The sequence below is a fragment of the Corvus moneduloides genome, chromosome 11 (assembly GCF_009650955.1).
Source record: "Corvus moneduloides isolate bCorMon1 chromosome 11, bCorMon1.pri, whole genome shotgun sequence".
Lineage (NCBI taxonomy): Eukaryota > Metazoa > Chordata > Aves > Passeriformes > Corvidae > Corvus > Corvus moneduloides.
In genome coordinates, this window is record NC_045486.1 from 15,467,753 (window position 1) to 15,481,520 (window position 13,768).

At 61.5% G+C, this 13,768-nt stretch overlaps 1 protein-coding gene across 1 annotated transcript; it reads left to right on the top strand.

Moving 5' to 3' along the window:
* The first annotated feature begins 315 nt into the window (after positions 1-315).
* On the top strand, positions 316-12,176 carry SEMA3G (semaphorin 3G). The gene is made up of 16 exons (XM_032120998.1): positions 316-435; positions 3,807-3,967; positions 5,008-5,070; positions 6,538-6,657; positions 7,264-7,354; positions 7,436-7,552; positions 7,803-7,945; positions 8,025-8,139; positions 8,241-8,310; positions 8,485-8,629; positions 8,878-9,109; positions 9,210-9,301; positions 9,567-9,608; positions 9,779-10,004; positions 10,291-10,430; positions 10,522-12,176. Exons 1-16 carry the CDS (start codon positions 348-350, stop codon positions 10,984-10,986), a joined length of 2,310 nt encoding a protein of 769 aa, XP_031976889.1. The 5' UTR covers positions 316-347; the 3' UTR covers positions 10,987-12,176.
* Positions 12,177-13,768: the final 1,592 nt, after the last annotated feature.

Consider the following 13,768-nt stretch of genomic DNA (forward strand, 5'->3'; position numbering starts at 1 on the left):
GGCAGGTCTGTGTGCCCTCTCCTACCTCAGGAGTGCGAGGCTGGAGGACCCCAGCTTCCCTCCCTTGCTCCCCAACCTCAGGGGAGAGCCAGAGGTGTTGGCAGGGTCACTTCTTGGGAAGGGAACTGCAGTAACGGCTAAAGCGCCGCTGGCAGGGGACACTTTTGGGGATGTGCGGAGTTCTCGGGGTCCTCCCGGGAGATGGGGCCGTCCCCCCGCGCATCCCCGCCGCCCAGGGATGGGGTATGGCGGGGCCGGGCCGGGGCGGGCCGGGGCGGGCCGGGGGCGGTCGGATGTCGGCCCCATAAAAGCTCGGTGCCACCGGCGGCCGCGGGCGCGGCGGAGGGATGCGGGCGGCCGTGGCGGTGTCGCTGTCGCTGTGCTGGCTCTGGGCGGCGGGGCACAGCCTGCCCCGGCTCCGCCTGTCCTACCGCGGTGAGCCGGGCCGGGGGCACCTGCTGCGGGACGGGGGGGGCTGTCCACGGAGGGGTGTCCTCAGGGTCCCCCCTCCGGGGCCCTGGGGGCTTGGGGAGCCTCAGCTGCGGGCGCCGCGCCCGGAGTACGGGGTTTTTTTTGGTGCGGTTGGTGGGCAAATTGTGCTGAGGGCTCGGGTTGGGCCGGGGTTTCGGTGGGTGGCTGCCCGGCACGCTCCGCTCCCCACGCGGGACGTGGGGACCCCCGAGGAGAAGGAGGAGGAAGAGGGGAGCAGGGTGACGGGGACAGGGATTGTGCCGCCGGGCTCCGCGCCAGCCCCGCTGCTGCCCCTGGGGGATCGTCTCCCACGTGGGGTGCGGGGAAACTGAGGCACGGCGGTGTTCTGGCCCCGGCACGCTTTCTCTTGTGTGTTGGGGGGGGGGGCTGCGGTGCGCGGGTGGTCCCCCGGCGTGGTGGGCGCTCAGCATCCTGCCCTCGGCTGGGTGGGTGGGTGGGTCCTCGGGCTGCACCCTCCGAGCCCCGTGGCGCTGGGGTGCGGGTGCTTGGGTGCCGGGGCCCCTCGGGGGGCTGCGGGGGCAGTGCTTGGTTTTAATTAAAACTCTCCTTGTGATCCTGCTCTGGCTCGCCGCATCCCCCGCCCTGCCAACCTAATCCACGGGCTGCTCCTGCCAAACTTGACGGAGCCTGGGGCGCCCCAATCTCCTCCTGGCCTCAAAGCAATGAACCTGCTCTAAAAAAATTAACATAAATTACATAATGTGTATCTTCCCCCTTCCCAGAAGGGGGAAAGGCCTGGGCAACCCAGCACTTCCAGAGCCCCGGGGGCTGCAGTGCCAGGGGAAAATTTGCTCCTCTGCTGCCTGGGCTGGGGGTTCCCGGGTCTGGCTGCATCCCCTGCTCTGTCCTGGGGCACAGCAGGTGACCCCAGGGGCTGCCTCTCTGTTGAACGGGAAACTGAGGCACGCAGTGCCCCCCACCCCCTTATCCTGAGAGTCCGGGATGGCTCATGGCTCTGCCCCGTGATGCGATCCGGTGTCCTCAGGTTGGGTTTGGCAGCAGAGCGAGGAGATTTGAGGTCTCAGCAGGGGTGAATCGTGGGGCTCAGGGTCTGGCTCAGTGTCTGATCCACTCCAGCGCAAAGTCCAGCCGTGCGCGGCCGTTTCCCAGGTGCGAGGAGCTGCCCCGGGGCGGGGTGGAAGCTCCTCTCAGCCTCCCACAGGGAATGAGCCACCTTTGGAAGAGTTTTTTTTTTTCCTTAAGCTGATTATTCCATTCATCTTCCAAATTGGAAACAGAAACTGAAATTTCCCATGAAACAAATTCTGCCACCGCCTTCTCCCCGGGGGAAGAAAAAAAAAAAAAAAAAAGAAAATTTCAATTAAAAACATTAGAGCCTCGGAAATTAAACCCGTGGTGAGCTGAAGCTGTTTCTGCAGAGCTCCTCGACCTGGGCTCTGCGTGGCTGTGAGGTGACTTTGGGGGGGTGACAAGGACAGTGCTGTGGGTGCAGGGATGGCCATGTACCCAGCCTCACACTTCAAGCCACTTTTTTCCTTTTGTTTCGACTTCCAACAGTGGCTCATGTGAGACGGGACAGAGCATTTTGCTGTTGTGTGGAGTGGAAGCATTGCCCTGTGCTCTTTGCTGTCCCTCCCGAGGGACCCCCGCTTGTGGGGTGGCTCCCGCGGGAGCCCCACCCTGGGGTAAAGGTGTCCCAGGAATGGATGGGGCATGGCAAGGGGCTGTTCCCTGGGGAGGTGAAGAGGAAGGCGCCCTGAGCCAGTGTAACCCGAGGCACAGGAGGAATTCGCCAGGTCTGGGGGAGAAGGGGAAGCCTTGCCTGAAACAATAAAAGGAGCCCGACGACTTGGCCAATGTTGTTCTGAGCTGGGAAAATATTATTGCTGGGCAAGAATAGAAGGAGACGACAGCATTTTCCTGGGCTGTACCCGGTGATACGGGAGGACCTGATGCTGGGAGGACACAGGGAGGAGGGTACCAGACTGGGTGGAGGGGCCAGCAGTGCCGGGAGCCAGCTCTGCTTGCAGGCACAGGGGTCTTCCTGATGAGAATGGAGCCACTGGAGCTGTATTCACTGTGCCACTGGCATCACCAGTTCGGGCACTGGGACTGCCCTTGAGCAGGGATGGGGTGTGTGATGGGGTGAAGGTGTCTATTGTCCCCTGCTGGGGATCGACCTTGTCTCCCTTGCAGGGCCTAGAAGACACATTTCCCACCAGGATGTGGCATTGCATCGCTGGCCACCTCCTGGCTGGAAGTGACAAATGTCCCCCCAGCAAGAGCAGGACTTGGCACCCCAGTGTCCTGAGCTGTGCCAACTGGGCTTGTCCCAGCACCACCTCCCTTCTCACGGGGACATGTGGGAGATGCTCGGGCTGGGTGTTTCCCTGGGGTCAGCAGCAGTGGCTGGCAGTCTTCCGGGCCGGAGGGTGTTTGGGGACAGAGCTGTGCTCATCAATGGCGCTTTGTCCTCCTCCTCCTTCTCCGTCTGGCAGTCACAGTGGCCTGGCCTGGGGTCGGGATGGGTTTTCAGAGCCCCATGGAGCTGAGCCATTCCCTCTGGCCCTCTCCCTCTGGCAGCTGTGGCAGCTGTGTGGGCGCCACTGTGCCAGCTTGGTGACCCTGGAAGTCATTTCCCACCGGAAACCAGTCGAGCCACTGCTCCCGCCTCATCGTCACTGTGAGGGTCCCCTTGGCATCGCACGAGATTCAGGCTTGGGCCTGCTCTGGGGGCTTTGACTGTCAGACCCAGTTGCTTTGAGATGTGATGTCCATCCTAGGGATGCAGTACCCCCATGCTGGTGTCTCTCTCCAGGTGCCTGGGGAGGAAGCGTCCCTGTCAGTGAGTTCTGGTGGTGGTGGCAGTGGCAGGCTTTGTGTGGCAGTTTCCCCATGGCACTGGCTGTGTGCCTGCTATTGTGTCCTTGGCTGGCACCCAGCAGGGACAGGCCTTGCTTTCTGCCCACGCCATGTCCGGTCTCGCCACCATCCCAGCCCTGTGTGAGCCCAGCCCGGGGCTGATGGCACAGCCCAGCTCGCGGTGGCACGGCCTCAGCAGGAGTCTGGGGTGGTTCAGCCAAACCTTGCTGGGGGTGGCAACCCTGCTTGGGACCTTGCTGCTTGTTGGCTCTGCAGCTTCATCCTTGGCTGACAGGGAGAAGAGCGCTCCAGCCAGGTTGAGGCTGGGATGTCCATGCCTCTGGGAAGGGATGGCGACATGCTGCAGTCCAGAGTGGCTGTGAGCGGCTCTGCTGACTCCAGGACAACTGCATGATACTCAGAAGCAGCAGCTCGGAGGAACCCTTGGGGCTGGGATGGCTCCTGCTGATGCTTTCATCTCTTCCTGGCAGAGCTTTTAGGCACCAACCGCTCCGTCCTCTTCTTTGGTCACCGCGGTTTCCTGGGTTTCCGCTCCCTCTACCTGGATGAGTATCGCGACCGGCTCTTCATCGGGGGGAAGGATGTGCTCTACTCCCTGCTCCTGGACAGGACCAGTGCAGATGCCAAGGAGGTGAGCTGGGTCCTGCTGAGCACCCTGGAGTCTCTGTCCCCACCCTGGCCACTGTGGACCTGTCAGTGCCCAACTGAGCCAGGCAAAGTCACTCTGAAACAAGACCTGCCCTGGGGATGGCCTCATCTCAAGTGCCTCAAAATTATTCCATAAACTTGTAGAGCCTGGCAAGGGCAGGCTGGCTGTGGTGTCTGGAGGGCAATTAGCTGGCAATTAGTCACGATCATCAGCCTCAGAGACTGATGGTGCAGCCCACCAGTGATTTCTGGGTATTGAGCATTGTTTTGGACCCCACTCTTCTAAAAAACTGTCATTGGGAGGTTGAGTGCTGCCCATCACCATCTGGGCATCCCCTTCACGGGCCAAATATTCAGCTGAAAGCCTGCAGAGACAAGGAGCTAAAGGGATCCATCATTGCAAGAAGTTGTGGCAGGGTTCAGCTGGCAAAGCCCCCAGATCTCTCCTGCTTCCTTGGTGGGAGAGGTGGTGGACCAAAGTGATGGTGCGGGTGGTGGCTCCCCTCCTCTTTCACCCTCTCCACTTTGACTTTTTGTTTTTCAAACACAGCTCTGGGCAGTTTCTAGCTGAAGAAAGAGGAGGAGGAAATGAAGTGCCCTTCGGTGTGCTGGGTCACTGCGGTGGGGTCAAGGGCTTGTGTACCCAAGCTGCCCTTGGTCTGAGAGCCGCTAAAGGCTGTGGGGGACATGGACTCCATCACTCCTGCTGTCCCCTGGGCACCCTTTCCCCAGGCCACCCACAGGCCTACCCCCTTCCAGTCCAGCTCCAGCTATCCCCAGCATGACCACCCCAATCCAGCCCAGCTGTGGGCTATTACTGCCAGGACGCATCTCCCCAGGAGGAAGGGTCCTGCCCGGGGTTATAGGGTGGGAGTCCTGGGCTGGGTGGGTTCCAGGGAGCTGTGGTCCCTTTCTCTGTCCCTCTCTCCATCCCCTTGCCATTGGCAGCCTGGGGATGTGGATTTGCATGGCTGGGTCCCTGCTGTCCCCCCTCCCTGCTCCAACAGACCCTTTGTGTTCCAGATCCATTGGCCACCCCGCCCTGGGCAGACGGAGGAGTGTTTTCGAAAGGGGAAGGACCCAGGGGTGAGTCTCTCCCTATGTGGGGGTCCCCTTGTGCCAGATGGCTCCCCCCATGTTTGGGCTGTTGTCACCTGCCAGGGATGGCCCCCTGGGGCTCAGGGGACATTTAATCCTGGTGCACAAGGGAAACTGAGGCAGGGAGTCAGTGGCCAATCCTGGCCATGCAAGAGGCTCGCTCCAGGCTCTGGAAATCCTGTCTCGGTGGCTCTGCTCAGCCCCATGGCCACAGAGTGGTGGTCAGTGTGTCCCAATGTGGCTGCATGAGCAGGCAGGGATAGCTGGGCTTTGGGACCCAAGCTTGGAGGGACAAAAATCCCCATGGTGTGCTCCAGACCCCAGCAACACTGCCTGGCCCATCCTGGCTGTCTCCAGTGGTGGGAAATCTGTAACTGGCTCAGGTTTGGTGACCTTGTTCCCTAAACCTTACCCCTCTTTGTGTCCCCCTGCCCTGATATGAAGCAGGACTGTGGCGGGGCGAAAGTCCCCAAGGCTCCCCTGGCCCAGACAAATTGCTCCCAGGAGTCCCTGTTCTGCTCTCGGTGTTTATTTTACCAGCTCTCACCGACAGATCCAAGCCAGGGCAGGCTCAACTTTTTATTTTCCTTGAACATATATTTTTTTTCACTTGCTATTTTAGAGGCTCTTTGCAAAGGGAAAATAAACAGCAGGAAGCTGGGAACCCCCGGGGCGGCTCGGCAGCGGTGTTCCCAGCAGATGAGGGGCCTCGCATCCCGCTGTGGAGGGGACAATGGAGGGCAGGCAGGGCTGGCGCTGGCCAGGGGGAGCTGCCAAGCTAATGGTGGAGAAGGATGAGAGCCCTTTTCCAGTGGGAACTGCCAGGAGATAATGTGCAAAGTCAGAGGTGGCAGGTCTCCAGCCCTGGGGGTGTCATTGCTGTCATCCCCCAGAGAAGGGGACACTTCCAGACAGCAGCGACCAGGGCTGTTCTGGAGGCAGCCCAGGATGCCTGTGGGTCTCTGTCTCCACTGTTTCCTCCTTTTGTTTCATCCCTGGCGTAAGCAGGAACATGACGGGGAAGGATGTCCCTGCATCTGGTCACGTCCTGGGCGCCAGGGGCTTGGGGCAGGGCTTGGAGCTTGCTGGGCAGGTGACGTTGCTCCCCTGGCTAGCGTGGGCTGTGTGACAGGGTGAGTGCACAGGTGCCTGCAGGCAGGAGATGCCCAGGTGGCAGCTGGATCCCATGTGGGTCCCCTGGGATGCTCTTGCAGCAGGAGGACCAGTAAAAAGCCCTGTCCTTTTGCAGTGGGCTGGGGACCACCCAGATGAAGTCCGTACAAGCCCTGTCAGTGGGTACAAGCTGCCACCCCAGATCCCTGGCACCGGGCTGGAGGCAGGGAGCCAGAGCTGGGGCTCACCCACTGTCGTAGGGCCCTAGACAGAGGCAGGGGGCTGGGGGTGGGCAAGGCACCAATACCCTGTGACCCTTCCTCTCCCCTGCTGTCCCCCCAGACTGACTGTGCCAACTATGTCCGTGTGCTGCATCCCTACAACCGGACACACTTGCTGGCCTGCGGGACTGGCGCCTTCCACCCCATGTGCACCTTTGTCTATGTGGGGCACCGTGGCGAGGTAGGGCAGCATCCCCAGCAGGACACCCCTGGGATGTAGATCCCCATTGCCTGCCTCTCTCCTGAGGGGCCTTGGGACTGCGTGGGGATGCTGGATGTGGAGTTTGCTCTACCCTGAATACTGGTGGGGGGGTGTGTCAGGAACCAGCTCCCTGTAGTCCCTTTGTCCTTCTGCTGCCCCCTGTCCAGCCTTCCCATCTGTCTGGCCTGGCATTCCCTTTACAGACATGTCCCCAGGGGCTGGTGTCCTGCCAGGGGCTGAGGTGGGGGTGGCATTTTCTCCTCTCCCAGCTAACTGCTCATAAATCAAGCTGGCTGGGGTGGAATGGCAGGACACCCCTCAGAGCCCTCCTCACAGCCTGGCCCTGCCTGGGCAGCGGGAGCTCTGCCTGTACCGTGATGACTCTGACTAGGCAGATGGGCGAGCAGTGGAGCTGGTGGGTCCCTTTGGACCCTCATGGCATCAGTCTTGCCTCAAAAAGCGTGGATCCTGCTTCCAGATGATCCTTTGGGTGCACTGAGTGAGGTGCAAGTCAGGCAGGGACCAGAGCTGGCCTCTGCATGCCCAGGCACAGCCTGGGGCTCACCTGGCTGCTGCTCTCCCCAGCACACCTTCAGCCTGGACCCCGCCAGTGTGGAGAGTGGCCGGGGCAGGTGCCCGCACGAGCCCAGCCGTGCTTTCGCCAGCACCATCATCGGTGGGTTGTCTTCCTCACGATCTGGGAGCCTCTGGGGTTTGGGCCAGGGATGGTCCCTGTGCCAGCTGGGTGTTTTTGCAGGTGGGGAGCTGTACGCCGGCCTCACCGCAGATTTCCTGGGACGCGATCCCGGTATTTTCCGCAGCATGGGGACCCGCTCTGCCCTGCGCACAGAGGTGGACCAGCGCTTACTCAACGGTAACAGCTTCCCTCTGCCCCTCCATTCCCCCCAGCAGGGCTAGTGCCGGGGACCACGAACCTTGTGGTGGCCAGAGCATCTGTGGCCATGGTGCAGCATCCCCTGTGCCAGCTAAGAGCAGGGAAAGGCACCAGGGCAGCAAGGTCTGGGGGTGCTCCTGGCTGGCATCCGGCCCCAGCATGGTGTGGGGTCTGGAGGTGGTGGCTGTGCCCTCTCTCCCCACCTGACATGGCTGGCTCTTGCTTGTAGATCCCAAATTTGTGGCAGCCCACTTGATCCCAGACAACGATGACCGGGACAATGACAAAGCCTATTTCTTCTTCACCGAGAAGGTGGTGGAGGCAGACAGCAAGGAGCACGCCATCGTCAGCCGTGTGGGGCGTGTCTGCGTGGTGAGATGCTGGTGGGGACTGCGGGGGACAGGGATGCACCAAGTCACAGCAGTGGCCCTGATGCTCCCTGTCCCTGCAGAATGATGCTGGTGGCCAGAGAGTGCTGGTCAACAAGTGGAGTACCTTCAACAAAGCCCGGCTGGTGTGCTCTGTCCCCGGCCCTGGTGGCATCGACACCTACTTTGATGAGCTGGGTAAGGGGTGTGTGGAGCTGTACTGCACCGGGGCTAGTCACTTAGTTGGTGGCTGGTCACTTAGTTGGAATCCAGGAAAAAAAACATGCTCTCATTTCCAGAGGATGTCTTCTTGCTGAGGACAAAGGATGGGAAGAGCCCAGAGATCTATGCCCTCTTCAGCACCGTCAGGTGAGTGGTCCAGCTCGTCTCTGGGGATATCCAGCTGCAGCTGCCCATGACCTGCCCTGTCACTGTCACCAAGGGTTGCTGGCCACTCCCCTGGTCTGCACAGGGATGTCGGTGCTCCCGCTGCCAGCAGTGCCAAGCATGGCTCTGCTCAACCCATTCTCCATCGCCTTTCAGCCACATTTTCCGGGGCTCTGCTGTCTGTGTGTACCGCATGGCCGACATCCGGGAGGTCTTCAACGGGCCCTTTGCCCACCGGGAGAGCCCCCACCACCGGTGGGGTGCCTACGAGGGCAGGGTGCCCTACCCACGGCCAGGCGTGGTGAGTGACTCCCTGGAGCTCCAGGTCCCCTCTGCTCTTTTGGGATGGTGGTGGGGCCATCCCCCATCTTCTCACCTCCTGGAGAGGTCAGCCGGTGGTTTGCCAAGGTCTGGCAAAGGGGTGGAAAAGATGGATTCCAAACTGGAAGGCAGAGAGGGACCCAAACGAGCTCTGAGGAGCAATGAAGGGGGAAGGAGGGATGGGTGCTGGGGTGGCTGGGCTGAGCTGGTCCCCTCTTGTCCCCTCAGTGTCCCAGCAAGACCACCAACCAGCCCCGGCGGCAGTACAGCACCACCAAGGACTTCCCCGACGAGGTGCTGCACTTCGCCCGCGCCCACCCCCTCATGTACAAGGCCGTGTACCCCCGGCACCGCCGGCCCCTCCTCGTGAACACCGACCTGCCCCACCGGCTGCGCCAGCTCGTGGTGGACAGGGTGGAGGCCGAGGACGGGCAGCACGACATCCTCTTCCTTGGGACAGGTGAGCAGCAGGAGCAGAGTGCAGGAAGGAGCCCCGGAGCTGGGGCTCCCAGGGCTGTGTGATGCAGGGTGCTCACACCTCCATCCTCCTCGGCCCCCAGATGCTGGCTCAGTGCTGAAGGTGGTGGTCCTGCAGAAGACAAGCTCAGCCACAACTGAGGAAGTCATCTTGGAGGAGCTGCAGGTTTTTAAGGTGACATTTACTGCCCCATGTGTAAGGGAGGGGGCAGTGGGGTGGGCTCAGGTTGGGGACACACGTGGGGATGGAGGCTCGGGGCTGTCACTGAGTTGTTGGTCACTGGAAGGTCTTGAGGCTGTGAGGGAAGAGGGTGGCTGGGGGTATTTTCACCCTCCACAAAACATTGCTGATTCTCTGCCAAGCCCTGGTGGCTCTGAATGAGCTGGGCTGTCCGTGGTGAGGATTATGCCAGCCTGATGACCACTCCCATCTCCTACAGATGCCTGTGCCCATCACACAGATGGAGATCTCCGTCAAGCGTGTGAGTACAGACACGGCTTGGCCACGGGGCTGGGGACCAGGCAGGTGACCAGCTGTGGTCACTAGCCTCTCAAAGCTGTGTGGTGCTTACCCTGGGGTGTCCTGGTTGGGCCCCCAGGTGCTGAGCCCATGGGGGTTGCCAACATCACCACCTTGGTGCTGTTCCCCCAGCAAACGCTCTACGTGGGCTCCAGCCTGGGGGTGGCCCAGGTGCGGCTGCACCAGTGTGAGTCCTACGGCACTGGTTGTGCCGAGTGCTGCCTGGCCAGGGATCCCTACTGCACCTGGGATGGCACCGCCTGCACCCACTACCAGCCCTCCGGCAAGCGCCGCCAGCGCCGCCAGGACGCCCGCCACAGCCACCCTGCACACCAGTGTCTGGACCAGAACCTGACCGGTGAGAGACTGGGGGCCTGCAGGGCTGAGGGGCTCCTCCAGGTGCCCCAAGATGTCCTGACATCCACAGCCCTAGCACACAGAGGGGCTTGTGGCCATTCCATGTGGGCACTCTCACCTGCCCATCTCATAGACCAGACCAAGAGAAGGTGGGTGCTGCTGGGGCTGGGGCTGTTCTCTGGGAGAGAAGGGGATGAAGTCACACGGTGGCCAAGGGGGGCTGACGCCTGGGCAAGTGGAAGCCTGGCTCTGCCCTCCCTGTGAGTCTGTGCCTGTCTTTGCCCCAGTGGATGATTTTGAGAGCGTTGAGGAGAAGGTGCTTTATGGGGCAGAGGACAACAGCACGTTCCTGGAGTGCGTGCCCCAGTCCCCGCAGGCCAGCGTGCAGTGGTTTGTCCAGAGGCCCCCCGATGAGCAGCGGGATGAGGTGAGGCTCCCCTGCACCTGCTCCCCTTGCGGGCACACGGGAGGGGTGTGGGGCCAGACCTGGACACCCCCAACCTCGCGGTGGCCGACAGGTGAAGACGGACGAGCGCATCCTGCAGACGGAGCACGGGCTGCTTTTCCGCAAGCTGCACCGGCACGACGCCGGCACCTACTACTGCAAAACGCTGGAGCACGGCTTCACCCGGACCGTGTCCAAGACCGCCCTGGAGGTGATCGCCAGCGAGCAGCTGGCACACACCGTCCCCCGAGGGCGAGGGGACGAGCTCCCGCACCTGCTCTGCCCCGAGCCCTGGCTGGTGCCACAGGCTCCCAAAACCTGGTTCAAGGATGTCATGCACCTCATCAGCTCCCAAAACCCACGGCGGGTGGAGGAGTACTGTGCCCGCCTCTGGTGCAGCAGCCGCCCCCACCACCGCAAGAGCAAACTGGCCCAGGCCAAGCTGGTGCTGGCTGGTGTGGACGTGGCCAAGAAGGGACGGACGGCCAAACCCCACAGCGAGAGGAACCGTGTGCCCCGGCAAGCACCGGCCGCTTAGAGAGGGCAGGGTAATGGACGTGGGGCAGCCACAGGCAAGTACCAGCTCCCCGTGCTGCTGGTGGCCCCGGGGGCATCTTGCCCTGGTGGGTGGCTTGCAGTGCTGCCAGCCTAGTCCCCATGGCCGGAGTGGATGGACGGGTCCCTGTTACCCTCAGTGGCTGCAGGGTCACCTCACAAACAGGCGGTGAGGTGGGACTCGTTGGCCCCTCCCTGCTCTCACAGGTGACGTAGCAGGTGGGGGCTGTAGTCCCTGGGTGGGGTGGGGCATGGTGGCATGGTGCCACCCAGGCCATGCTATCACCCAGATGCTGGCTGGATCCCTCCGTGAATAATGGGGCCGAGTGTGGTGCTGTGGGGAGCGGTTGATGGCTCCAGGCTCTTTCCACACCAGCACAGAGCCTGGGGAAGATGATGCCTGCTCGTATGGGGGCAAAACCAGCATCATCCCAAAAAGCCTCTGTGTGCACGAGGAGCCCTGTCACTCGCTGTGCCTTGCAGAGCCGCAGCTGTGCTGTGTCACCCAGGGCATACCCTGGGGGACAGGGCTCCTTCCTCCCTTCTCTTGGCACTGGGACACACTCAGCAGGGCCAGCCTGTTCCTGGGTGCAGCTCCCCACTTCTCTGTCCACCTCACAGCCACAGTTTTAAGGCTGGACAGGGTTGGGGAGAACAGCAAACGGCTGCGGCAGGTTAGACCTGTTTCTGGGTAAACACTGGGAGAGGCACTAATGCCACTGCAGTCACTGTGCCCAGGTGGGAGCAGGGACAGGCAGAAGGCAGCCCCAGCACAGTCTGGGGGGCTGTACCACAGCTGGGGTGGTTTCTGCTGGTTGGTGGTCCTGCAGGGGCATGGGTGGGATGTGGCTGGTTTGGGTGAGCTCCTGCTGCCTGGGGGAGCTAAACCAGCAGCCAGGGCCTCCCCCAAACGCAGGGGTTGGGAGTAGGTGCCTGGAGGGCACCTCCAGGCTGCCAGCGAGGTGTTCTTGCTTTCCTCACCCGACATGAGCTCACTCACGGTCAGCCTGGGGTGATAAAGATCTGCCCCTTCCTGAGGCAGGGCAGCCCCACACAATGGTGTGAACCGCAGCCCCGCCGGGACGGGCATTGTTCAGAGCTGGAGGAACGGGAAAGAAAAATAATAATAATAATTAAAAGGCCCTAAATAGCTCACACAAAGCCAGGTCCTGATATCATCTCTCCTCCCTATGTGTGTGTGTGTGTGTTTGTGTTTCTGCTGCAGCAGTGGCTCCCCGGGAGCAAAGTCCCTCGACAGCACTGCCCCATCCCACAGAGACAGGTTGGGGGTCCTGGCCCCTTCTCCAGCTCTCTGTCCCACCTCTCCTGCAAACTCCATGTGTCTCCTGGGATGGGAGAGCTGTGGTGGGGCTGGCAGGCTGGGACATGTCCTGCAGGGAAGGGAGTAGCGCTGGTAGCGCTGATTTATGGGGCCGGGCGGGAGCCAAGCACGTGGATTTGGGTAATGGCAGGCCTGAGTGGCACAGGAGAACAACAGCCAGCAAGAGACAAGGAGGGAGCTGGGTGCGAAGCCAGAAATGAGAGACAGGAGTCTGATTCCTCAGGGCCCCGATTAAACAGCTCTGCAGTGCCTGCACTGACCCGTGTGGAACGCCCACACCCTTCTGCCTCTGAGCGATGCCTGCGCTCTGCAGAGCAGGGGCTGGGCTGCCCATTGTGGGGGACACAGCAAGAGGGGGCCCGAGGGCTCTGCTGTGTATAGGACCTGGCCCTGAGGTGAACTGTGAGAAGCTGGAGATGGCACCAGGGCCAGCAGTGCTTCAAATTGAGCAGGAAAAGAGACCAGGAGCAAACAGTCCCCCAAACAGCCAGCCCCCTTTTGGGGACCTGGTCCTCCTGGGTAGATTTACCACTAAGGCTGGAGGAGGAGAGATTTTGTCAGGGCTGCCCCACAGCATTCTGCAGGCTTCCAGCAGATCAGCAGCCAACTGAGGCAACCTGCGTCCCTAGAAACTTCCAGAGACTGAACAACTACGACCACACCCTCATGCACCTGGGGGGTGGAAGGAGACACCGTCCCTGGGCAGACCCAGCACCGCGCACCTGGGTCTCTGCAGAGGGGGATGAGCCCTACCTGGGCTTGGCCCTGTCCCAGGGGGGGCAGGAGTGGGGTGAGGGGAGCGCTGGGGGCCGGGGTGTGTGTGGGAACGGCCACAGAACAAAGCCATGGGGGGGGACAGGCACAGCCGCCCGTCCCACTCCTATTTTTATCCCACTTCCTAAGGAAGCGCAGCGTAGGGGCGCACGCTCGCCCTGGGAGCTTTCCAGCCTTTGAGGTGGCAAAAGTGGAGCTGCTGGCCAGGTCAGCCCGGCCCTAGTCTCGCCAGCAGCTCTCACACCTCCACACACAAGCACAGAATCGATCAGGTTGGAAGAGACCCCTGAGATCATCAAGTCCAACCTACAACCCGACACCACCACGGCACCAAGCGCCACATCCAGCCTTTCCTTAAACACCTCCAGGGACGGTGACTCCCCCACCTTCCTGGCCAGTCCACTCCAATGTCTAAGCCCCCTTTCCATAAAGAAATTCTTCCTAATGTCCAACATGATCCTCCCCTGGTGCAGCTTGAGACTGTGTCCCTCTCATCCTGTCTTTAGCTGCTTGGGAGGAGAGGCTGGGCAGCACAGCCCCTCACTGCAGCCCCTCAGCAACAGGGCAGCCCAGGCTGCTGAGCCTGAGCCCCATCATCATCATCATCACCCCAAACAACCCTACAGACAAACAAAACGACGACAGAACC